This window comes from Pleurodeles waltl, chromosome 6, assembly GCF_031143425.1.
Source record: "Pleurodeles waltl isolate 20211129_DDA chromosome 6, aPleWal1.hap1.20221129, whole genome shotgun sequence".
Lineage (NCBI taxonomy): Eukaryota > Metazoa > Chordata > Amphibia > Caudata > Salamandridae > Pleurodeles > Pleurodeles waltl.
This window is the reverse complement of record NC_090445.1, coordinates 1165093773-1165120686: the sequence shown is the minus strand read 5'-3', so window position 1 is coordinate 1165120686 and position 26914 is coordinate 1165093773. Positions and strand designations below refer to the sequence as shown.

At 44.1% G+C, this 26914-nt stretch overlaps 1 protein-coding gene across 1 annotated transcript in view; it reads right to left on the bottom strand.

Moving 5' to 3' along the window:
• Positions 1 to 26914, bottom strand: part of SAR1A (secretion associated Ras related GTPase 1A) — a 193870-nt gene that overhangs the window by 130745 nt on the left and 36211 nt on the right. Inside the window, exon 2 of the mRNA XM_069240378.1 lies at positions 16905 to 16977. Coding sequence (XP_069096479.1) covers positions 16905 to 16962 — 58 coding nt within the window. The 5' untranslated portion in view covers positions 16963 to 16977. The remainder of the gene's footprint in view (positions 1 to 16904; positions 16978 to 26914) is intronic.

The following is a 26914-nucleotide window of genomic DNA, read 5'->3' as shown; positions in this document are numbered from 1 at the left end:
GAGTGTGTAAAAAAGACATCTATTTGAGAAATGCCCTGTAATTCACATGGTAGTATGGTCACCCCGGAATTCAGAGATGTGCAAATAACCACTGCTCCTCAACACCTTATCTTGTGCCCTTTTTGGAAATACAAAAGTTTTCTTGATAGCAATTTTTTACTCTTTATATTTCAGCAAATGAATTGTTGTATACCCGGTATAGAATGAAAACGCACTGCAGGGTGCAGCTCATTTATTGGCTCTGGGTACCTAGGGTTCTTGATGAACCTACAAGCCCTATATATCCCCGCAACCAGAGGTGTCCAGCAGACGTAACGGTATATTGCTTTCGATAATCTGACATTGCAGGGAAAAGTTACAGAGTAAAACGTAGAGAAACATTTATGTTTTTTTCACCTCAATTTCAATATTTTTCTTTTTCAGTTGTTATTTTCTGTAGGAAACCCTTGTAGGATCTACACAAATGACCCCTTGCTGAATTCAGAATTTTGTCTACTTTTCAGAAATGTTTAGGTTTCTGGGATCCAGCATTGGTTTCATGCCCATTTCGGTCACTGACTGGAAGGAGGCTGAAAGCACAAAAAATTGCAAAAATGGGGTATGTCCCAGTAAAATGCCAAAATTGTGTTGGAAAATTGGGTTTTCGGATTCAAGTCTGCCTGTTCCTGAAAGCTGGGAAGCTGCTGAGTTTAGCACCACAAACCCTTTGTTGATGCCATTTTCAGGGGAAAAACCACAAGCCTTCTTCTGCAGCCACTTTTTCCAATTTTTTTGAAAAAAAACGAAATTTTCCCTGTATTTTGGCCAATTTCTTGGCCTCCTTCAGGGGAACCCACAAAGTCTGGGTACCTCTAGAATCCCTAGGATGTTGGAAAAAAAGGACGCAAATTTGGCTTGGTTAGCTTATGCGGACAAAAAGTTATGAGGGCCTAAGCGCGAACTGCCCCAAATAGGCAAAAAAAGGCCTGGCACAGGAGGGGGAAAAGGCCTGGCAGCGAAGGGGTTAAATCGCTCCAAGGCCGAATCTGCCTTGGCTCCAAACAGTTTGTCCCCATCAAACGGGAGGTCCAATAGGGTCGACTGCACGTCCGCAGAAAACCCTGAATTACGGAGCCAGGCCTGTCTCCTTGCCACCACAGCCGTGCCCATCGCCCTAGCCACCGAGTCAGTCGTGTCCAGCCCAGACTGGATAATCTGGGTTGCGGCAGCCTGGGCGTCCGAGACAACATCCAAGAGTCCCTGGGGAAGCTCCGTAAATGAAGATGAAATATCGTCCATAAGAGCATGGATGTATCTCCCCAGAATGCAAGTTGCGTTGGTGGCCTTCAATGCCAAACTGCAAGAAGAAAATATTTTCTTGGATTGTGCATCCAGCTTCTTGGAGTCCCTGTCTCCAGGTACCGTCGGGAAAGATCCAGGCGCTGACTTCGATGAACAGGAGGCTTGCACCACCAAGCTCTCCGGCGTAGGGGGTCTAGAAAGAAAGCCAGGGTCAGATGGTGCAGCTCGATATCTCCTGGCCACAGCCCTATGAACCGCCAAGGAAGATACTGGCTTCTTCCACACCTCTAACACCGGATCAAGCAAAGCCTCATTAAACGGCAAGAGAGGCTCCGCGCAGCAGAGGCCGGATGCAATACCTCAGTCAATAAATTCTGCTTCGCCTCTGCCACCGGCAAAGGCAGGTCCAGAAAGTTAGCTGCCTTCCTTACCACAGCGTGAAAGGTAGCAGCCTCCTCCGTATACTCCCCTGGAGATGAAAGGTCCCACTCAGGGGAAGTATCCAGCCCACTGGCCGTATCCAGACCATGCAATTCATCGCCAGAGTCCTCAACCTCTCCTTCCTCCAGGACTCGTTGGTACTCCTGCTCTTCCGGAGAGCACGCCTCCTCGAATGTAGTCTCTGCTCGATACGCGGAGTCGACATGGCCTCCGCCGAAGTCGAAGATCGGCGCCGATCTCCAGCAGTATCCGACGCCGCGTCCGGCGCCACAGACAGCTTCGGCGCCGTTGAAGGAGCAGGACGAAGAGATCTTGGAGCCGATGGACCCACCGGAGTCACAGGACGAAATCCTGACGTCGACGGGATGGAAACCTCCGGGGCCAATCCCTCTGAAGCCACCGGAGCGGCCACCGGCGCCGAGCCCACATTCCCAAAAGGGAGAAAGGGCATAAAGGGTGCCGGCCGTAGATGCGCAGGATCACCCAATGAAAAGGCCAAAGGCCCCGAAGGACCAGCCGGAGCACCCCCTGGAGCCATCTGTTGAAAGATGGTATACATCGCATTCAGGAATGCGGTACTATCGGCTCCAGGGGTGGGAAAAGCCGGATACTGGGGTGCCTGGATCAAAGGCGACGCCGGAGGCAACACCAGAGGCTGCATCACCTCAATCACAGACGCCTGTCTAAGCGAAGTCGGTGACGCTGGAGAGGGCAACGGCATCGATGGATGCGGCGTGACCGTGGGACTGACCTCCCAAGTTCTCCGACGCCGAGCTGAAGGCGACCTCGAATGAGTCTCCTTGCTGGAATGACGCCGTGAATCTCTACGGCGCCGGGAGTCTCGATGACGCCGATGAGACCTTGGCGAAGAAGACTTTTTATGATGTTTCTCCTTTTTCTTCGACTTCGCCATGAATAGTTTAGCCTCACGTTCTTTGCGGGCCTTCGGGTTCATGTGCTGACATGAATCGCAAGTCACGACGTCGTGGTCGGAGCTCAAACACCATAGACAGTCGGAGTGAGGATCTGTAACGGACATCTTGCCCCCACACTCTCGACAGGGCTTGAAACCTGACTTCCTCTGAGACATTATTACCGCTGAGAAGAACTTTGCAGCAGAAAATACACTGTAGCTACGAAAGTAACAGTAGCTCCCTCGAAGATTACCGTTTCGAATGCACGGAAAAAAGGGAACTGACGTCGGCGAGGACCTCTTATTGCCTGTATGACGTCAGACGGCGTCGCGCGGGCTAGAGTGACGTCCTCGTCGACGTGCAGAAGCTAGGAAGAAGATTTCCGTCGAAGGCTGGCGCCATGGGAGTATTCATTAGGTGAGGAATCCACAGGTAGTTGTATCCATCAGAACAGCCCATTCAGGTGTAAGTGACCACGCCTCACTCCACTCTAGCATAGATGGCTCATCAGGATATGCAGGCTACACCCGAGCTCCCTTTGTCTCACTGTCTAGAGGGGATTCACAAACAGCCCAACTGTCAAACTGACCCAGACAGGCAATCCACAAACAGGCAGTCACAGAATGGCTTATGCAAGAAAATGCCTACTTTCTAAAAGTGGCATTTTCAAACTAACAATCTGAAAATCAACTTCACTAAATTATGTATCTATCTGCTCTCAAAGGGAATCTGCACTTTAATAATATTTAAAGGCAGCCCCAATGTTAACCTATGAGAGAGATAGCCCTTGCAACAGTGAAGACTGAATTTAGCAGTATTTCACTGTTAGGACATGTAACACTGCACCCTGCCCTTGGGGCTACCTAGGGCCTACCTTAGGGGCGCCTTACATGTATGAAAAGTCAAGGTTTAGGCCTGGTTAGTGGGTACACTTGCCAAGTCAAGCTGGCAGTTTAAAACTGCCTACACAGACACTGCAGTGGCAGGTCTGAATCATGTTTACAGGGCTACTTATATGGGTGGCACAAATTAGTGCTGCACGCCCTCTAGTAGCATTTGATTTACAGGCCCTGGTCACCTCTAGTGCACTCTACTAGGGACAAATACGCCAATCATGAAGAAGCCAATTAAACAAACAGTTTACATAGGAGCACTTTGGCATTGGTTAGCAGAGGTAAAGTCCAGAGTATCAAAAACAGAGTCCAGCATACATCAACAACCTGGGAAGCAGAAGCAAAAAGTTAGGGGACACCTCGCCAAGGATGCCAAGTCTAACACGTGTCACAATTCATCTGGAAGCCGGGATGTTTGCTTATGACAGGTGTGAGAAAGTAGCCTCTTTCTAGCATTGTTACCCCCCACTTTTGGCCTGTTTGTGAGTATATGTCAGGGTGTTTTCACTGTATCACTGGGATCCTGCTAGCCAAGGCCCAGTGCTCATAGTGAAGACCCTATGTTGTCAGTATGTTTGCTATGTGTCACTGGGATCCTGCTAGCCAGGACCCCAGTGCTCATATGTTTGTGGCCTATATGTGTTCCCTGTGTGATGCCTAACTGTCTCACTGAGGCTCTGCTAACCAGAACCTCAGTGCTTATGCTCTCTCTGCTTTCCAAATTTGTCACTAACAGGCTAGTGACTAAATTCACCAATTCACATTGGCATACTGGTACACCCATATAATTCCCTAGTATATGGTACTGAGGTACCAAGAGTATTGGGGTTCCAGGAGATCCCTATGGGCTGCAGCATTTCTTTTGCCACCCATAGGGAGCTCTGACAATTCTTACACAGGCCTGCCAGCGCAGCCTGCATGAAATAACGTCCACGTTATTTCACAGCCATTTGCCACTGCACTTAAGTAACTTATAAATCACCTATATATCTAACCTTCACCTGGTGAAGGTTGGGTGCAAAGTTACTTAGTGTGTGGGCACCCTGGCACTAGCCAAGATGCCCCCACATCGTTCAGGGCAAATTCCCCGGACTTTGTGAGTGCGGGGACACCATTACACGCGTGCACTATACATAGGTCACCACCTTTGTATAGCGTCACAATGGTAACTCCGAACATGGCCATGTAACATGTCTAAGATCATGGATTTGTCACCCAAATACCATTCTGGTATTGGGGGGACAATTCCATGATCCCCCGGGTCTCTAGCACAGTACCCGGGTACTGCCAAACTGCCTTTCCGGGGTCTCCACTGCAGCTGCTGCCAACCCCTCAGACAGGTTTCTGCCCTCCTGGGTTCCAGGCAGCCATGGCCCAGGAAGGCAGAACAAAGGATTTCCTCAGAGAGGGTGTTACACCCTCTCCCTTTGGAAATAGGTGTGAAGGCTGGGGAGGAATAGCCTCCCCCAGCCTCTGGAAATGCTTTGATGGGCACAGATGGTGCCCATCTCTGCATAAGCCATTCCACACAGGGTCAGGGATCCCCCCAGCCCTGCTCTGGCGTGAAACTGGATAAAGGAATGGGGAGTGACCACTCCCCTGACCTGCACCTCCCAGGGGAGGTGCCCAGAGCTCCTCCAGTGTGTCCTAGACCTCTGCCATCTTGGAAACAGAGGTGTCTATGGCACACTGGACCGCTCTGAGTGGCCAGTGCCAGCAGGTGACGTCAGAGGCTCCTTCTGATAGGCTCTTACCTCTCTTGATAGCCAATCCTCCTTCCTAGGTAGCCAAACCTCCTTTTCTGGCTATTTACGGTCTCTGCTTTGGGGATCTCACCAGATAACGAATGCAAGAGCTCACCAGAGTTCCTCTGCATCTCCCTCTTCACCTTCTACCAAAAGGATCAACCGCTGACTGCTCAGGACGCATGCAAAACCGCAACAAAGTATCAAGACGACTACTAGCAACCTTGTATCGCCTCATCCTGACGGCTTTCTCGACTGTTTCCAGGTGGTGCATGCTCTGGGGGTAGCCTGCCTTCACCCTGCACCAGAAGCTCAGAAGAAACCTCCCATGGGTCGACGGAATCTTCCCCCTGCTAACGCAGGCACCAAAAGAATGCAACACTGGTCCTCTGGGTCCCCTCTCATCCTGACGAGCGTGGTCCCTGGAACTCAGCAACTCTGTCCAAGTGACTCCCACAGTCTAGTGACTCTTCAGTCCAAGTTTGGTGGAGGTAAGTCCTTGCCTCCCCACGCTAGACTGCATTGCTGGGTACCGCGTGATTTGCAGCTGCTCCGGCTCCTATGCACTCTTCCAGGATTTCCTTCGTGCACAGCCAAGCCTGGGTCACAGACACTCCTTCCTGCAGTGCACAACCTTCTGAGCTGTCCTCCGGCGTCGTGGGACTCCCTTTTGTGACTTCGCATGGACTCCGGTTCACTTTCCTTCCAAGTGCCTGTTCAGGTACTTTTGCGTGTGATGCCTGCTTCTGTGAGGGCTCCCTGAGTTGCTGGGCTCCCTGAGTTGCTGGGCGCCCCCTCTGTCTCCTCCTCCAAGTGGCGACATCCTGGTCCCTCCTGGGCCACAGCAGCACCCAAAAACCTCTACCACGACCCTTGCAGCTAGGGAGGCTTGTTTGCGGTCTTTCTGCGTGAGAACACCTCTGCAAGCTTCATCGCGACGTGGGACATCCATCTTCGAAAGGAGAAGTCCCTAGCTCTCTTCTTTCTTGCAGAACTCCAAGTTTCTTCCATCCGGTGGCAGCTTCCTTGCACCCTCAGCTGGCACTTCCTGGGCTCCTGCCCACTCTCGACACGGTCACGACTATTGGGCTTGGTCCCCTTGTCTTACAGGTACTCAGGTCCGGAAATCCACTATTGTTGCATTGCTGGTGTTTGTTCTTCCTGCAGAATCCCCCTATCACGACTTCTGTGCTCTCTGGGGGTAGTAGGTGCACTTTACAGCTACCTTTCAGGGTCTTGGGGTGGGCTATTTTTCTAACCCTCACTGTTTTCTTACAATCCCAGCGACCCTCTACAAGCTCACATAGGTTTGGGGTCTATTCGTGGTTCGCATTCCACTTTGGAGTGTATGGTTTGTGTTGCCTCTATACCTATGTGCGCCTATTGCAATCTCCTGTAATTCTACACTGCTTGCATTACTTTTCTTGCCATTACTTACCTAATTTTGGTTTGTGTACATATATCTTGTGTATATAACTTATCATACTGAGGGTACTCACTGATATACTTTTGGCATATTGTCATAAAAATAAAGTACCTTTATTTTTAGTACTTCTGTGTATTGTGTTTTCTTATGATATTGTGCATATGACACCAGTGGTATAGTAGGAGCTTTACATGTCTCCTAGTTCAGCCTAAGCTGCTTTGCCGTAGCTACCTTCTATCAGCCTAAGCTGCTAGAAACACCTCTTCTACACTAATAAGGGATAACTGGACCTGGCACAGTGTAAGTACCTCTGGTACCCGCTACAAGCCAGGCCAGCCTCCTACAACAGGTTGTTACTAGTGAACAAAAAATCAAGTAAATATCTCTTCCTTTTCTTACATTGGATCCTCAACACTAGACCTAAACATTGAATAAATAGTAAGGCCAACCCTTACAGACAAGGCAGACAAGTCCACGAAAGAAAAGTTAATACTCAGAAAGATTCTTCAAAGAAGCAGGTCCTCTTTGGGCATTCACACTAGATTCCGATGCTGAAATAGTTTCTTGTAAATGTATGGACAGACCTCAAAGTGGTGGCTTTAAACATCTGAGTTTCAAAAACTGCCAGTGGTAGCCTTACCCATAGTAGTGTGAGCTTTGGGTCTTCTGGTTATAGGTGTGCTTCAGAACTGGTAGCAAAGTGAATGAAAAGAAAATATCCATTTTAACAGGACACCAATTTATAAATAAATGTTCAGGATGTTCGGCATCTTTGGGTTTGTTCAAATAGAATTTCAACACTTCACATCTTGAGAGTGAAGGGCTCTTTAATCTGGGGTTGATTGGATCGGAAAGAAAGTTGGCATTGAACTAGTTTGATTGACATGGAACTCAGAAATCACCTTAAGAAGAAAAAAACTTAGACAAGTTCTTACCATCACTCTGTTCTAAAAGAACACAGTGTAGAATCCTTCATTGTACAGGGCCTGAATTGCTCTACAAGCTGAAGTTCTAGCTGCCAGATAATCAGCCTTGCGAATCATCTGTTGTACAGCTGTCTTATGTACTAACTCAAAGGGTGGACTCTGGTTTAGAAAGGATGATGTAAACCTCCCAAGGTGGACATGGGGAACTAATAAGGGGAAACACCTTCATTTTGCACGCTAAGAACTCCTTCATTACTGGTATCCTGAAAGAAAGATGTTTGTGAATGAGATTTCCTGTAGATCAGTACTGACATAGGCTGTACCTTAACTAGGGAGAAGTGCAAATGAGATTTTATTAAAGGTAGGTATAAGAACTACCACTTCCTAATATCTGTAAGGGTCTTAGTTGTTTAAGATGAATCAGATGCAGAAACTCTTCCATTTGAAAGTGTAAAATGTTCTTCTAAAAGGAATTTCATTCAAAATGTCCATACGGTTGTGTGACAAGTTCAGATACTCAAATTATGAGCCAAGGATCCAGGCTGCTAAGTTCAACAATGGAAGGTTGGGATGCAGGATCTGGCCCCCAGGCTTGTGAAGGAAAGTTGGTCTTCACTGCGGCCTCATGTGTGGTCATTCTGGCACGTAAAGGAAGTCTGTAAACCACAAATGGCATGCAAGTCTGGAGTTATGAGGATTATTCTGGCTTTTCAGCGAGACAGCTTGATCAGCACTGTTATGGGATCATAAGAAATGCTTAAAGAAACCTTCCTCACCTGTGAATCCAAAGAGCATTCCCTAAGACCCCCGGAAGATAATACCCTGAGGTGAAGTCTGGGCAGTTCCTGCATATGTGAGAAGTATTATTTGAGGAAATCTCAAATAACTAACTGCAGAACTCTATGAGAATCCACTCATACTTTTCCTGAAACGATCTACTGACCTCTGCATTCGGATTACCTCACAAGTGAGCTGCCTTGGTCTGTAAGTCCCTTGCTACGAGCCTTTTCCCGATTTTTTGAGCTTCTTAGAGTAGACTACTGGAATGGATGACTCATTTCTTTTTTGGAAAGTACATTATTATCGGTTGTTACGTTGCCCCTCCAAACAAGCAAGGGCTTTATCCTGGAGTATGGAAGGATGAACTTTAATGGCAAATTTACCACACATGCACATTTTATAAATATATATATATATATATATATATATATTTTTTTTTTTCACTAAAAAAAAGAAAAGAAAAAGAAAAAAAAAGTTACAGAACGTCATAGTTAGATTCTGAATTTACTCGCTCAAAACCATTGAAATTCAGCAATTATAGTTATGGTCAACTCAAGCAACTATAACTTGCGCACAAAGGTAACTATAACTCGTGCCCCTACCATGCACAGTTCTCATCAATAATGTTATTGCAAATATTGCAGTGATAATATCGAGATGCCATAGAAGTGTCATCAATGATGCAATATTTGGCGTAATTAGACGTGCATGGCGAAGGTACAAGTTATAGTTACCTTAGGGCGTAAGTTATGGTTACATGAGTTAACCATAACCAGAACTGCTGAATTTCAAATGGTTTTGTGTGAGCAAATTCAGAACTCAACTATAACGTCTCTGTAACCTTTGTTTTTGTCAGTGAATTTCAATGGTTTTTTTTTTTAGCATGCACACACGTAAATATTACCAGCGCCACGGAACACCTTTGGCCTAGCGCTGCAGGGGTTACTCGCAGGGCTGGCCATGGCCAGGCCCAACAGCCATCCCTCCTGCATGCACCCAAACTCAAGCTGCTTTGATGCAGTGGCTGTTTTTTGGTGGATCCGCAGATCTAAGAATCCATCTGTGGATCCGCAGATCAAACTAAAGAAAAACAACAAACAATAGGGCTATTTTTTGCCCACAAGGGAAGGGACCCCCTCTCCTTGTCCTATGGGGTCAGGATACCAGTATCCCAACCACTTATGTGTTTTTGCAGTCTTACTTTGCCACCCACCCCAGATGATGCGACAAGCAAAATGGCGGCTGCAGTGTGTGTGTGTGTGTATATACACACACAAATACACACACAACATTTTTCAATATATGACAAAACATTATCATAGAACAAAAAAGGCAGTTAGTTATTGGTGGAGAATAAACGTACAAGTTACTTACCTTCTGCAACGATATATCTGGTAGAGACATTCCAGTTGCAGATTCCTTACCTTCTAATTCCCCCAGGCATCAGTCTGGATCCGGAGATTTTTCTTCAAGCAGTGCCGTCAGGTGGCATTGGTAGACTCCGCGGGCATCATGTTCGCTGTGATGACATCACGGTCATATATAGGCGCCACCCTGATGTCAGTTTCTTTTCACGATTTTCCACACATGTAGCAAGGAGCCATGAAGAAAACAGAGAATGGTGCACCAAAACTAGGGCCCTTAAAGAGAAGTTCCTGTACCTAGAAATCAGTTCGCAGTGCTGGAAGGATGGGCAGGTCGGTAAGGAATGTGCAACTAGAATATGTCTCTATCAGGTATATCGTTACCGAAGGTAAGTAACTTTTACATATCTGATCGAGACTTCTAGTAGCAGATTCCTTACCTTTGAATAGATACCCGAACAATACCATCTCCGGCGGTGTACTGCGAACCAAGATCACACCAAGAAGTCCTGCAGGACCGAACGGCCAAAGTAGCCGTCCCTGCATACCTGACTGTCCAGGCAGTAGTGTTTGGTAAAAGTGTGCGGAGATGCCCACGTTGCTGCCCGACAGATGTCCAGGACTGAACGCCCTCTGCTACCGCTGTGGTAGCAGCAGTTGCTCTGGTGGAGTGGGCACGCAAACCTTCAGGAGCTTGCTTCTTTTTTTGATGCATAAGAGCCCCCATCTTGAAATGGTCCCCTTCTTTGAACCCACATATCCCACAGAGAGTTGATCGTCCACCCGGAAATCTTTGGTAAGATCAAGGTAGAAAGTCAACGCTCTTTTTGGGTCCAGACTGAGTAGCCTCTCCTCTTCATGTGAGGGATGTGGGGGTGCATAAAAGGTAGGCAAAGTGATGCACTGCCCGACATGGAAGGGCATCACTACTTTAGGTAGAAAAGAATCGTTTGTGCAAAGTACCACTTTGTCAGGGTGTATCGCCAGGAAAGGTGGTTTAGATGAGAGCCTGGAGCTCACTTACTCTGCGGGCAGAGGTAATTAAGAAGACAGTTTTGATGGTTAAGAGCCTTAAAGGGCAGTTGTGAAGCGGCTCGAACGGGGCACACATAAGGTATCTTAATACTAGGTTCAGATCCCATTGGGGCATGATGAATGGGATAGGAGGAAAAAGATGTGCAAGGCCTTTAGGAAACCTCCTAACAATGGTAGATTTGAATTAAGAAGGTTGATCTGGTAACCTCAAGAAAGCAGAGATATCCCTTAAGGGTGCCCAGGGTGGAGCCCTGTTGGGCAAGGGAAAGAAAAAAGAGAAGAACCAGAGAAAGGGGAGCAGATAGATGTTCGATAGATATGTTGATGCACCATGCCATAATATTTTTCCAAAGACAGACGTACACGGTTTTGGTTGAGGGACGCCTGGCTGCCAAGATAACATTACAGACTTCGGGTGGCAGGTCAAAAGACGTCAAATGTAGCCGCTTAATCTCCACGCAAGGAGGCGGAGGGTGGACAGGTTCTGGAGGATAATCCTCCCCTGTTGCTGCAACAGAAGATCCTCCCGAAGAGGCCGCCTGATCGGAGGAGCTATGGCGATGCTCAAGAGCTCGGGATACCGGATGCTTCGTGCCCAGACCACAGCCACCAGGATTGCTTGGGCCCGGGCTTGCCTGATCTTCTTCAGAACTCTGAGCAGATGTGGTATGGGCAGAAAGGCATACAGGAGGCCTGAACTCCACTCATGACAAAAAGCGAGTGCCGCCTTGGAAACTCCAACGCGCAAAACAGCTGACATTGCGCGTTCTCTATGGAGGGAAAAAGCTAACTGAGGTTCTCCCCACTGAAGGAAGAGACCCTGCGCCACCTCTGGATGGAGATGCCATTCGTGACTGACCATGCATCGTCGGCTGAGTTAGTCTGCCCTCACGTTCAGGGACCGCCAGGTGCTGAACCACCAGGGAAATGCCCTGATGTTCCAGCCAAATCCAAAGGCAAAAAGCATCTTGACAAAGGGTCCACGACCACCTTGTTTGTTGCAGTACCACAAGGAGGTGGTGTTGTCTGTGAACACCTGCAACACTTTCCCTTTGAGAGAGGGAAGAAATGCTTTTAATGCTAGTCGAATTGCTTGGTGCTCCAGAAGACTGATATGGAGCCCAGTTTCTGCCAGAGACCTCTGACCTCCACCTCTCCCATGTAGCCGCCCCTTCTCAGGAGTGACGCTTCTGTCCCTACTGTAAGATCTAGCTGGGGAAAGGAGAGAGATCGGCCTCTGACCCAGTACTGATTGGTTAACCACCACTGCAGGTCTCAGTTCCTTCTGGGATCTGGACCTTGTCAGAGAGATTCACCTGATGCTGCGCCCACTGGAACTTCAGGTCCCACTGCAGAGCCCGCATAAGCCATCAGGTCTTTTGAACTAGCATGATGCAGAAGGCCATGAGGCTCAGCATCCTCAGAGACATTCTCACCGAAATCCGGAATAGAGGCTAAAAACATCAGTATCATAAGCCCAATAGCCTGGACTCGCTTTTCGGGAGGATATGCCCAAAACTGAACTGTATCCAGAACAGCTCCAGTGAAAGGGAGCGTCTGAGAAGGAGTCAGGTGTGACTTCGGCACGTTGATAGTGAACCCCAGCGAATGCAAAAGATTTGCCGTAGTCTGGAGATGGGAGATGACTGTCTGGGGCGAGTTCGCCTTCAACAGCCAATTGTCAAGAGACAAGGGAGCACAGTAAATTGTAAGTCCTCATGACCTATCGCGAATCGCAGGTAACGTTTGTGGGCCGGCAACACAGGGATGTGGAAGTATGCGTCTTGCAAGTCTAACACTACCATCCAGTCTCCTGGGTCCAGGGCATATAAGAACTGAGCCAATTTCAACATTTTGAACTTCTCCTTCTTGCAAGAAGAGATTGAGGGACCGAAGATCTAATATAGGGTGACGCTCTTCCCGCGCCAAATCATCTGAGCAACGGGGTGAAGACGAAGAACACTTGTTGTTCTTCAACTTCTTTTTCTTATGACCCGAATGTCACGAGGGCAAAGAGGGGTGGTCACTCCGCGGCCGGTCCTGAGACCCAAGACCTTCCTCTCAAACGAGACCGTGAGCGCCGCGGAGTTGAGTGTCAGGCCGCCATTAGCTTTAGTGACCGCTCCCTCAAAGCTTTCCGGTTCATGGCTCGACACTCTGAGCTAGACTGTCGTGATCGCACTCCAGGCACCAAAGACACACAAGGTGCGGATCCTTCACCTACATCATTGGGTGACAGAAGTTGCAGGGCTTAAAACCGGTCTAGCAGGACATCCCTCAACGCATCCACGACCTTGTCAAAAATATTTAGACAAAAATGTCGTCGTAGTCAAAAAGTGACTGAGGTATCTCTCTCCTGATCTGCGCGTAGGCTGGTGTGGAAAGAAAAGAACTGACGTCAGCGCGCCAGGGTGGAACCTATATATGAACGCGATGCCATCATGGCAAACAAGATGCCAACGACGCCCGCAGAGGCAACCAACACCACCTAACGTCATGCAGATGGACTGTTCGAAGAAAAATCTACGGATCCAGACTGGCGCCTGGGGGAATTTCAAGGTAAGGAATCTGCAACTCGAAGTCTCTATCAGGTATGTGTTATAGTGAAACTCAGACCCAGTACAAGATACATCACAAAAGATATCACTGAGTAAGGCTTCTACTTCATCAAAAGTCGACCTAGAAAGCGATGGGCCCAGATCTTCTAGTGTTTGGGGGCACAATAGCCCTCCCCATCCTCCACAGTTGGTCTGAGCTTTAGTACGTGCAATGAAAGTATTTCAACTGCATCAGTTTAAGGGTGGCTGGGATGGTCAACCGCCTAGAGGCATCACCCTCTAGTTCCACAATATCTTCTACCCACATCCTGCAGAGCATCAGCAAGATGTCTGGTGAATTAAGCAGCAGGGAGCTGTATAGTCATGACCCTTATTAACCAGCGGGCCCAGTGCTAGCTTGGCCTACAGGGATTGAAGCTTTACCATTCATAGTGTCTCAAAGCAGACGCATACTAAATGCTGCACCAGCAAATACAAAAATTATGAGAAGTGTAGCCCAAATTCTATCTTAAGGTGGTTGAGTGATACTGTCGTCATGTTGCCACAGGTCACCTAGTGTGGCAATCCCAATTAGGTTCAACATGTGGAAAACCTTTAACTGAGCAACCTGATTCAGCAAGGTCCCCCTCCATAAGGGGATCAGAGCGTTTGGTTTCCCAATCCTCTTAATGGAGGCCAGACCATCTCTCTAGCATAGAAAGAGGATCTTGGAGACCTAGGGTAGAGAGGGTGCCACCATACAGCAGGCTGTATATCCTCCAACAAGGGAGCTAAAAGAGCTCCAAAGGCCAAGCAAAATTGTGGCGGTCACCAAAGAACAAGCCTCCCAAGAGGGAACATCTGAGGTACAATGTAATATAGACAAAGATACGGGGCACAAGACCACCCTTGTACACCAGGGCCGTGCACTTCGCAGACGCCACTCTGGGAGACTTGCACGCCTAGTGTTTCTTTGTTGTCATTGATTGGATATCTCAATGAAAAAGGACAAGGGGAATGTGAATGGGTAACTTTGTTATGCATATAGAGGAGGAGCACTATCATCTGTCTTACAAAGTAGTACGATCTTATTATAAAGTGCTACAGGCCCCATTATATTAAGTGGAAGGCGAGCTCAGTCCTCCAAGTCGCCGTCATAGGCCACCTGTGGGTGTCGGGCAAATTTATGCTCATTTAGCACAAGGGTGCTTAGTTAACCAGTAGTCTGGCACTTGATAGTGAGCTGAGCCCAATCAGCCGAATATAGTGTGTTTTGTCCCAATTGACATATAGTCCCACAGCATCTCCATAAATGCCTAGAATACAACTCAAATGGGGTAGAGATGTCAGTGGGGATTTGATGTACAATAACATGTTATCCGCGTATAATACAATCCTGTCCTCATGGTCACTGACTCAGTGGAAGTCCTGCAGCTGTGAGTCTGCCCTAAGCCATGATGCTAGGCACTCAATCACTAATGCAAAGAGTAGGCAGCAAGAGGAGGTAGTCCTGGCTCATACCATGCTGAATAAGGAACAGGGATGAAAGTGTCCAGTTAACTTTTTTCTTTAATAACTCCAAAAATAAGCCAAATTAATAGAAGCATTTGCAATGCAATGGGTCTGGCATTTGCTCGGTTTAAGCTATTAGCATTATAAAATTCCTAAACAGACTTTTCTTGCCACATGAGTTGAAAATGAAAAGTAAAACAGTTGGCATAAGCGAGCCGGTTCAAAGCAGCAGGAGCATGAAGGAGAGACACAGAAAGAAAAAGACGTTCGCTCCCAGTCTAACATATCAGAAGTCGTGCAATTATCTTTGTAACAGGGGCAGGTCTGCAAGGTGGTAACTTAACATCCCAAGAAGGGACAAACTTAAAGCATTTACCAATGATGATAAAGGATTTTTGAAAGGTAAGTCCATGAACAGGTGAATGTGATGGGCGTGCAGTGGGAGTGGTTAAAAGCCCACAATACTTACAACCGGTCATACTGCTTGCACGCTTGACCTAAAAGGCACTCTTTTTGGACCAAGATCTAACCCTTCTGCCAAATTTGGTATATTTCTTGTGAGCAATTCGGGCTGTAGTCGTGTCTAAATTCCCTATGGGAACTTGCTTGGGGAAAGCACGGTTGGGGACACCATCCCTTTTTCTCCACCCTGCTTGACAAATTACCCCAAACATTTCAAAACAGCAGCTGAAGTGAGTGGCAAACTGGTTTAAAAAAAAAAAAAAAACAACTAGGTCCTAGCTACAACTACCTACTAGAGACTGCACTCGCACATATAGAGATAAATATGCTCACAAACATTTTTAAAGTGCTCTGTGATCCTGTGAATGGGAAGAATTCAATGCTTACGACTACTGAGGAGGATCTCATGGAGGAGCAACAATAATAGAAAAGAGATGGGTTGTGTGAAAAATTTAAAGCAGCTGATACACCACAATTTAAACTGGGATTACATTGTGGATCGCTGAGCAGATCCTTGTGGGAATTAGTGAGGCTCCACCTTCTAAAATTAAGACTGCCTTTTGAGTTGTCATTCAGTAGACACCTCCTTTAGAATTTTAGGTATGGCCTAAATGTGTAAGCATACAGTAATAACACAGAAATGTAATTGTTTTGGCTTGTCTGTCAATGCCACCTGACCTAATCAACCAGATTTTACAGTCACCCACTGAAGGAATAAAATAGATCAAATTACCTATTACTAGTGTTTATTTTATTCATTTAATGTGAAAAGACTGTCAAACAAAACCCAGTCACATCAAATTTCATAAAGTGGGAGGATAATGATGAATATGCAGGAAAATACAGTCTCCACCACAGAAAGAGCTTGGAAACTAATTTTTTTATTTTTTATACAGCCTTCTCATCTTTGGATGCTTCTCATAGTAATGACATCTCAGGAGGAGCCACCAAAACATGTCACCTAAGACCTCAAACTTAAAGTGGACCATCAACTTCCACATGGCAAACTGTACAGGAGGGCCATTTTGATCACTCTGATGCACCCTAAAGTTGCCTCAAAAAGGTGATTGGGACATTGGTGATTTCAAAAAGGGCCAGACGGGAGGGGGCTGCATTCAAAGTTATTTGCCTGTGTGCTTTGTTATTTAAAATATATATAGAAACAAAACTATCCAGTCTTCAAATTACAGCAAAGGTAGTAACCGTGCAAATACAGAGCATCTGAGACAGCTAAAGATTTTAAAACAAAGTTAAACACTGTTCAGGGTAGTATTTCTTTTTTTTATTTTTTATCACAAGCAGACTAGTTCCATAGGAATTTTATAAATAGTACAAATCTTAAGTCAATGGTGGCTTTAAGTAGTAAGCATTACAAAGTCACACTAGGATATATTTACCCAGGGCATTTACTATCTAAACGTTTAAGACACTGTCTCAGTTTCTGCAAGTGGCATCATTGGTAGTTATGTCAGCAGTCATCTTCAAATAATGCTACAACAATATATTTTAAACATAGCTCAAAACACCACATTTAAGATTTACCAACAGGGTAAGATGTAACTTAATGAAAATCCAATTTGCACTCTACCTAGAAATTGTAGCACACTGCTGAAACCATTGTAGATCCACTCAAAGATGAAAGACATTTCTGCTTCCGTTACCTACAAAACAATTAAAGTACAATGAATATGAAAAGGTATATTTAAGATACGTATTTAGTGCACAATCATACCATCAACAACATAAAATGAAAATTTACAAACCTCTAAAAAATAGTTCATAAGTTATGTAAAGTGCTGACATGTTGCCTTGCATCCACTGCAGTGCACCGCATCAAATGCTTAAAGATCCTTAAGAAGAAAAGAAGGATGTGTATACAGAACACTTATTAATAAAAAATGTAAAGGGATAAAAACAAAGTCTACCTGCCTACCCTTCGAGTGAAGGCAAATAAAACAAGCATTTGCAATGCAATAGGGTCTCGCATTTGAGTTACAGCTTCCCAGTTGTAAACTCCCAAACTGATTTTTCTTGCATTAAAAGAAAAAAACAGTGCGATCGTGCTGCTACAGTTCACACGTAATAATACCTATTGGTAAAAGTGCAATTATGAACGTAACCGGCAAAAGTGCAATTAACTGTGTAACAAGGTCGACAGTATGCAAAGCGCTCTACTTCTGCCCAGCGAGATTACGCTGCGAAAATAGAGAAAGTGTAGTCCACAAACCTGACGGGAAACAGCGAGCCTCGCATGTTTTCTGTACTTGGTCGCTGAGCTCGAGGAGGGCTAACCACCGGAAAGGGCATGACGTATGCGTGCCTTCCACTAATCACAAGAAGTGGATTCTAACAGGCAAGCCAATGAAAGACAGACGTGACGTCGACGGGGCTCCGAGCCCTTTTCTAATACCTAAAGCGTCTCGCTAGCAATACGCATGCGCGAGCACATGCGACGCAGGCTCGACCCTAAAAACAATTCTGGGTTCCAAGTTTCATATCAATGATAGCCAAATGTTCCAATAGCATGGTAGCAACACCTATAAACCTTACAAAACCCTTAAAGTAGGTATTTACATGGGTAGAAGGGGACCTCCAGGATTCCAACTGACTACCAAACGAGGAGGTAAAAAATGGCAATAACGCAATTAAAAAAAAAATGTACACACACACATTATATTAAAAAAATAAAAACACACAAGCTTGATATTGATTAAGGCTCAACTGCATAACCTTAACCAAGACACCAAGAGATCTTGCACCTGCCATTGTGAATCTCTTAACGTCTAACTTCAATACATCCAGATTAGTCTGAGACAAGGAAAGGGAACCATGGGCTAAACCTAATCTAGTAGAGGTTGTCAAACTCAGACAGGCTGGAGTTAGAGGACTACCTCTTCCCACAGGCCTACCAAAGCTCATTCCTACGTGCATGAAGAAACATTCAATGGGGAAAGACGACTGGTTGAGCTATTAAGGACCCCCCAGGACCACCAAGCATAAGGGGTGGGGTGGCGGTCTTCTAATCAACCTAGATGAAAAGCTCACTCCAGATGGTCCTATTAATCGATTAAAAAACGCAGATTCCCCCAAACAGCATACACTCACAAATGTACCTGAAGGTAACAAACAGGTCTGCAGGTTGAAGACAGGCAACGTAATGCACAATTCCCTCTTTAGGGGACAGATATATGAGTCTACTAATTGGTTACATTAACATTCCCTAGAAATGATCTATTTTCCATAGCTTTCCAATACCACTAGAAGGAGACGATAGTAGGAACACATTTCTCTGTGCTTGATGGTGTAGGACATGATTAATGTCACCTGTCTGCTTCCTCTTCTCTGGTATGTGTGGGAAGCAAAAACTTGAAGAGCCCAGAGAATATTTGTGAACATTTTTGTAAAAGGTCAGCTTTCTGAGAGGAGATGAAAAACACTGAACCTTGAGGTACCGAGGGGAAATAAATCAAGGCTATAAAAACCAAAGATTAAAATGTGGAAGGGAAGGTAGATAGTTGGCTTCCTATGAGATTATCTTCTTGAGACCAGTAAAGATTATCACCTTTGCCATTTTTGGAGATCAAAATGACAACATATTGGCAGTCTAATTCCTATGACCACATTGAGATGGAAATTTGACTAAGCCACACAGTAAACTGTCCTTTAAAACAATTGCATTGTGCTGTACATAAAGGTTCGACAAACCGCTGGAGAGCTGAGATCCTCTCTGATGGAAGAAATGCAAAACCCCAGTCAACTATATGGAAGATCACTCAAATCCCTAAACCAAAAAGCAGAGATAGTACTAGTTGTAAAGAGTCTAGAACAGTGGTTCTTAAACGTTTGAAATCTGTGGATCCCTAGAGAACCATTACTGATTCCAGGGATCCTCACTGACCCACTACTCGAATTCGGAGACCCTCACAGAACCACTACTCGAATCCAGGGACCTAACCAAGTGCTACAATTTGAATCTCAAAACAATACACAAAAATGCATCAACAAGTATACAAACATATAAAAAAAAATTAACAAAATTAAAAGAATTGACATTTTTTTCCACAAACAAAAAGATAGGAAAAAAAAAAAAAAAAAAAAAAAACAACCACCTTTTAACTAATGTTGGAGCTTTTCTCGAATTGGTTTTAATTTTTAAAGATGAAGCATTCTCTTGGACTGTGACATAACTGTCTTTTTTGTTCCCACTGCATGATTTATTTTGCCACACTTCAACTGAAGCTATCCAACGTCCATACTATATTCTGTTTGCTGTACTTCTGCTGCTCCCACAAATCAAGCATAGGATAAAAACTTAGTTTTTAGCCTTCAAGTTTAAATATCTTCAAAAATACAAGACATTTTAATGTCTTATTTTACATTGTTCTTTATATATAACAATAAAATCATTATTTGCCACCAACTGACACATAGAAGTAAAAGGGCCTGTAATACAGTACAGCAAGGTTTCAAAAACAATGATTTATGCAGAAGACGTTCACACCACTACCACAACTTCTTAATCAATGTGCGTTCCCATAGCTTTTCCTGATCTTTAAAGACATCTGAATAGATGTTAAAACTGCTGAACGTATATACTTGGGTGGAAGTTGCGGAATTGAAAGAAATGCCTCCTTATGTGAGGGAGTATGAAAAATGTTAAAAACCGGAAATAAAGAAAGTGTTTCTGCAGAGATATATACACAATAATAGAGCATATAATGTATCAGAATAGCACATTACCACAAGGACAGGAGGGAAATGTTTTCGTCCTTAAACCAGCTAAAGCGAACGAAAAAGAAAGTGCATAATGTTTAGCCTAAATCGGGGTTTACAGCATCTAAACCGGGGGTTTCTAACAATAAATAAATAGGGTTCAGTTAATTTTATTAAAACCTGGGGCAAGTAATCTTTCTCCAATGGAGAGACTAACACCTTGACCATATACTCTCTCATACAGGTCTTACAAAGCGTATATATTATTTTACATTTCACTTCAACAATGCAGTCTGGATTTTCAAATAGCTCAGGGATGCCAAAATCCATAAATGATTCCTAAACATATTTAAGCCAGGGAATACCTAGAACATTATTCAACTTGAAAAAATTATTTAACACAGCTTTTAAAAAAGCAGTTTGCTTTTTAGCCCAAATTGAAAGCCATAACATATTGGGGTGACTTCTAATAAATCAGAAATATAGGGCATCCCTGTCTTCGTATGACCAATGAAATTAGAGGCAGATCAGAGACTGCCAAAAGCAACATAAAAACGTATTTCCCACATGCTAGAGGGGTTCAGGATTAATATACCCCCCAAATTCCCAAGTATATATATTAATCTTCTAATACGGTTTAATTTTTTTAAATAGTCAAGAGTCCATTTCTCAGGGCAGACTCAATTCCATGGGTGCTGCTCTAGTAGTTTCTTAACTTCTAACCAGGATCAGATTGGTTTTGATGTGGCACAGGAGGAACAGAAAGGTAGGGTGAACAAGAAGAGTGTGGAGGGTATGGGGGCAGAATCAGAGTGCTTAGAGCTACAACCAACAAAGTGAATCGGCCACAGGTTGTGGTCTTCCAAGTAGTGGGAGGAAAGGCCACTGTCAAGTTGAGTAAGGTTACACATCACAGAACGTATGCAATTTATGAAGCTTTCAGTCTGCGTGGCTACTGAGAAAAAGCTGTTTGCGGTAATGGTATGTTTTCTATGAGGAGCGCTAGAAGATTCATTAGGGAAGTCCAACTGAATGGCGGAGGAGAGGGACGGTGTTCAACAACTAGATGAGGGAACTTGAACATATACTTGAATGGAGGACGTTTTGTAAAGGCCTAGCAGCAGGCTCCATTGACATGGCAGGCAAGAACATAGAAACAAGAGCTCATGATTTACAGTTGGAAAGTTATCAATTAGTAGAATTTGAGAACAGGCAGAAAATAAAAGTAAGTGGGATGTCCATAGACTTCAGACGGGAGGTAAGAGGTGAAGGCTGTGCGCATCAGTCACTACATCAGCTCGTACTTGTGTATTGCGTTACAAGACTCTAGTCAGTTTATCTGTGTGAAGGGCAAGTTGATTACAGACATTCCTAAACTGACAGCCAGTAAGAGGTCTGTAAGATGCTGACACTTCAGGAGAGGGATAAAATTCACATAGCCCCATGCCTAGGACATATTGTTTTGGGTCAAGGACAACAGGTTTCGTGTTTATTTTGTGCTGCAGGGTGGAGGCCCAACACCCTGCAGCACTAACCTTTTAGCTGGCTTTTTTAAGGACCAGGTGTGGCTCTGTGAAACAGAATTGTCTGCCATTAAAAGCAAAATGTAAATCCTTATGTAGAAGTGGCTCAAATGTGTAGATAACAGTTATTAATACTAAAGTCAAAGTCAAGCGGTAGAGCGCTAAGGTAATCCTGCATTTACGGACACTGGTTCCAGCATAAAAACATTTAAAAACTTTGCAAAATGTAACAATTAGAGGCTATTTAAAATGCAGTCTAATTATGCTAATACACATAAGCACTAAAACAAGATTGGCAAATGTTTGCTTTTAATATAAAACATACACAAAAAAATTACTTAAAAACATTTAACTCCTACACATTTGAAATAAATAGGATTCCTCCAAAGCATCATTTAGTAAAACATGTTGGGTGCACGTCAACGAAAGTAAAAGATGAATAATGGCAAATCAGTATAAAACTACTGCAGGCAACAAGAATATAAGTCGGGGGGGGGGGGTGGGCTCGATTCTATTATTTAAAAAAAAAAGTCACAAATGTGTGCCCTCAGGTGATTTGGTGCAGATTTAAGAATTTCGAGAATTCACAAAAGTTTACAGAAGCAGATCTTTAAACCATAAACTAACAAACATTTGTAAATTTAATTTTCAAATGAGGAAATTTAAATCGATTGAGTTGGTCCTAAAAAAAAAAAAAAAAAAAAAAAAAATCTGCTGAGCAATTGCAAATTTGCTTGGCTTACTTCCCATTCTTCCACACCTTGGAAATATTTTTACTCCTGCCCTTGTTAGGATTCATTTCAAACCTTTTTCTTTGCAGGAAGAGATTGCTGAACAGCTTAGTTTGTGGGTGTGCTTAGACGGAGCGGTGGGCACAGACTCTGAGGGTATCCCAAACCCAGATCCAATGCTTTACACACTTCCAACCCCTATATGGAAATTTGTGGAATGGAAGCAAAAATCAGAGTTTACTAGGAATCCAGACCCTGACAAGAGCAACACCACAAGAGGCTATTTATTATCGGAGCTCTGGTATATGAACACTGCCACAATTTGTCACCTTACTGCATAGAACCAACGGGGACAAGTGATAGTCTTTACAAGACAGGTAGATTTCTGAAGCATCCCGTTCCAAGAAAAAGTACGTCTTTTATAAAATTACATACTCGCGCACTATTACTTCCTTCCTGCAGAATATCTGCACTGGACTGGTAAAGGTGAATATACGAGTTCTGTTCTATTCCCACACAGCCATTCGCCCCCCAACAGTGTCTACAACTAAGCTTCCTTCTCAAAGAATCACCAGACTGACTATGCTGTTTCTTTGCACCTACATAGAGCGCCAGCTATGACAAAACAATGAGAAGGGGCTGTTTTCCTCCTATTACAAACAGAACAGAATATATATTGCCTTGTAACTTCCTTTCAGTCACCTGCCCTAAAGGCTTTCCTTAAAAACATTTTGATCCTTCTTTTCGCACCGAGTCAGCTTTGGAAAGGTTCTTAAATTTTGTTGTATTGATGCTACAAATATTTAAAATGCTCGAGCCATTTTTTGCCACATATTGGTCTTTTATTGCTTGAAGAAGATGTAAACCTGTGTAGGGTTCCTACGGCTGAACAGTCAGGTTCGGGCGAGTACAAACAAATGTTTTAAACGTTTCATAAAATTCTCACAATCATTTGGAAAAAGGGAGAATTTAAAGTGAATAACTGGAGAAGCCAGAGATCATTCTTTAAATTCAGACTTTATGCTGTCTTTCAACCGGTTATGCATCAACTAAGATGTGTTGTAAGAGTGAACAAGCTTGAATAGCATGTTATGTTAATTAGAACTGTACCAACATTTGTTATAAATAATGCATACTCATCTTTCTTTCTACAAATGAAACTGTAGACAATGGGAGAGGTGTGTGTATTCTGTTGTGCAAGGTCTCAAAATAAATCTGTGGGAAGGGTTTTAAAATAAAGTAAAAATGGCTAATTAGTGCCAAAAACACCACCAACCATTAAGCAAATGATCACATATGGCTTCATTAAATTCATTCTGAAATCTCTTGCTGCTGCTTGTAAGCAACTATGGATGTACCTTGTACTAAGCAAAGAGACAGAATGGACAACCTTTCCTTGAAACTAGTCAAGATGGATACAGAAATTAAAGAATACCCGCAAAGAAAGGATCCTTTGTGACCATTTCCTGGTAACTTGCCTGTAACAAACATAAGATATTCAATTGCCCTTATGAATGGTGATGAGGATGACAATGGACTAGGAAATGATTAAACCAGTTAGCATTGACGTCTGGTGGGCAATTTACTGTTAAAGAGGTCTGCTACTTTGAGGTTGAGTATGCCTCTTACTGTGGGCGGAGTGTAAGGAAATTAGTACCAACGGTTTAAACGGAGGAGACTATATGTAGTACAACAGCGATTGGCTATGAAATTGCCCAATATCAGGGTCTCTGAAAAACATACTGTTCGACCAGCTATTTAAACAGGTGTAGTCAACAAAATTTGTTTCTCGTATGGTGAATTATAGAAGATATGAATGTAGGTAATTTGGAGACAGCTAGATGCACGGTGATGTAGAGCAAAGTGGAGAGGAGGACAATAAGAGCCGTGCCTTAGATGCCAAACTTCCCATCAGACAAAATATCCTTGTAGGAAAAGTACGTCCATAACACAAATGGGAGCATGAATTGAGCTAGGGCTAGGGTTTAGTTTGTAATACCGCAGCAGCTTCATATGTGTGTGAATGGGATTAGTAAAGTCAGCATACTATGAGCTGGTGAATCAAACACTGTAGCATCCTTGTGGGGGTGCAAATTAATGCGGTGTGTTGCTTGTGCGAACAGCTGATGTCAAGGAGGTTGATCAGATTAGTGCGTTTTAGGGATACATATACATAAGGTTTGGAGAAAGAAGGGTGATGGGAACGGCAAGTTGCATTGTTTGCTGGCACATTTTGTTTCCAGCAAAAACAGGTATCATTGCTAGGCTAAAAAGGAAGTCAAAAGTAATGTTAATAGGCAGAATTAATGTGAAAGACAATCTTTCCAGTCAGAGCAACATATAGCCAGATCTAAAATTGTACGAGATTGGGGACTGGTTTGATGCTGACATCTAGAAAATAGTGCTGAAAATTGTACTAAATTGAGGACTGCCTTGGTGGGTACACCGCTACAGAAATATCAAAAAAGAATATTTGAGAAAGCCTTACAACTACAAGTGAATAGTTCTGAGCGTATAAAAGACCTGGCAGTATAGACGTTACAAACTAATTGAGGAGGAATTTAAGTTATAAACAAATGAGTGTTTTACTATCGAAAATGCAAATTCCACTAAAAAAAAAAAGAATGAGCTATCTGTGCAAATTCAATGTAGTGCCACAAAAGATGAAAGGGAAGAAACACAAATGGATTAAAAAGCTCGTAATGTCACAACGCACTGAAGTAAGTGAAGCAGCCTTGTTGAAGGGAAGCGATTTACAATCCAAACAGGTGTTTGGTGCTTTCCATTGAAATCCCCAACTTAACACCAAGTGAGAGATGAGACATCAGCATCAGGAGGTGGAAGCACACCAAAAATCTCTCAAGCAGTGAAATCCTGTTTGCAAGTGCAATTGTCCATAAAGGTAAGAGACGCAGCTAAGTGATGGAAGCATTCATGAAGAGTGGGCTGCACCAGCTCTGAAACCCTGGTGGCAGCTTTTGAGTCAGGGTCTCGAAAAAGATAATTTGCATGTTGTAATTCAACCTATGCTCCTGTGTCAGACTATCTCAAGTCCAGGACCGAAGAGAAGTCAGTACGATCTAGAAGAAAAAAACAGCACAGGTGAAAACACAAAAGGTTTGTGTTGAGCCAGATCAGTTTCAAGGTTTTAACTAACTCTCTGGTACTAACACTCAACGATAGGTTAAAGGTTGGAGGGCCTTGTGGGACCAATGGCTACTAGAGTGAAAGCCAAAAAAATCCTAATAAAACAGCATACAACAATATCAGTAAATCAGACTGAAAAATGAAACACACTGAAATCGGACATCTTTAAAAAAAAAAAAAAAAAAAAACAGGCCAAAAATGTCATGAGATAAAGTTAAAGGATTTCCTATTGCTAACATTTTAAATTTACAAGAAGGGGAAAATCGAGGACGAGTGCCTGTTTGGCAGGCGGACCCTACCCTCTCACCCCTTTCCTTTGTAAATAAGCTAAGCTTGAGACGCTCTACTTATTGGATTGCGCAGAGAGAGCCTCTTCCGCTGGCAGCCTTGAAAACCACTCCTGGGAACAGGCTGGAAAGTGGGGATTTCCTTCTTGCTTAGTGAGAAGGAGTGCATTGATTTGGAAGAAGCGGGCACTGTTGAAGAGCAGATGCAGAGTATACCACTGGTGTACCTTTAGTTTCTCACTCCTGACTTATCCACCAGATGGATCACGATAAGGAAGGTGTTGTCCAACAACAAAATAAAGTGAATGTGAAAAACAAGCCAGTTATTGGACTGAGTACAACGCCCATTCAGAAATCATTCATGGCAGTCAAGCAGAAGCACTGAGTGATGCAGCTAAACTACATGCTGCTTCATTCAGCTAACCGGAGGGTTATTCTCAATGGTGCTGCGTAGTTCGTTGACAAACCAGAGGTGGCTTAAAACTGGATGGAAGATAGAACCAAATTTGAGTAACTCAAAGACATATGATGTAACTCGGTAAAGGGAGACTCGAAAAAAATGTGTTGAGACCAAAACTGAAGAGGAGTTTTGGAAGGTTTCAAAGCACGAGTCCTGGAGTGGGGGTCTGCGATAGCTCGCCAAGGTGCAGTAGTAGCAAGGGGATAAGGTGGTGGGAGATGATGAAATGATGGTTCTAAAACTTGCTACAGCAGAAACCGCTGGTATCGAAACCACAACTGTAGGATGCTCGCCTGGTGTGTGGTGAGCACCTATGGTGTTATCACCTTACACCAGGCCCAGGTATCCCCTATTAATGAGGTGTCTAGGAAGCCAGGGCTCTACAGAGTTAGCTGTGGATGAGCAGCCAAGACTTATCTAGGAGACATGCAAAGCTTATGCAATACCACTACAGTCACACACAGGGATGTGGAATTCCTATTGCCCGATGCCCGGAACACATTGTTTGGGGTCAAGGGCAACAAGTTTTCATGTTTATTTTGTCCTTTGGACAAGTAGGCCAAACACCCTGCACACAAACCCTTTGCCTTGACAGTTTACAGAGAAGGGAACTGTCGACAGTTGAGGTAATATGTGTCTCCATACGTTAATGCTGTTCAAACTTTTATTTATGGTTCAATAATTAAAAGCCTTCATTACTAGGGTGAGCACTATAAATAAACGTTTTAAGGTCCCAC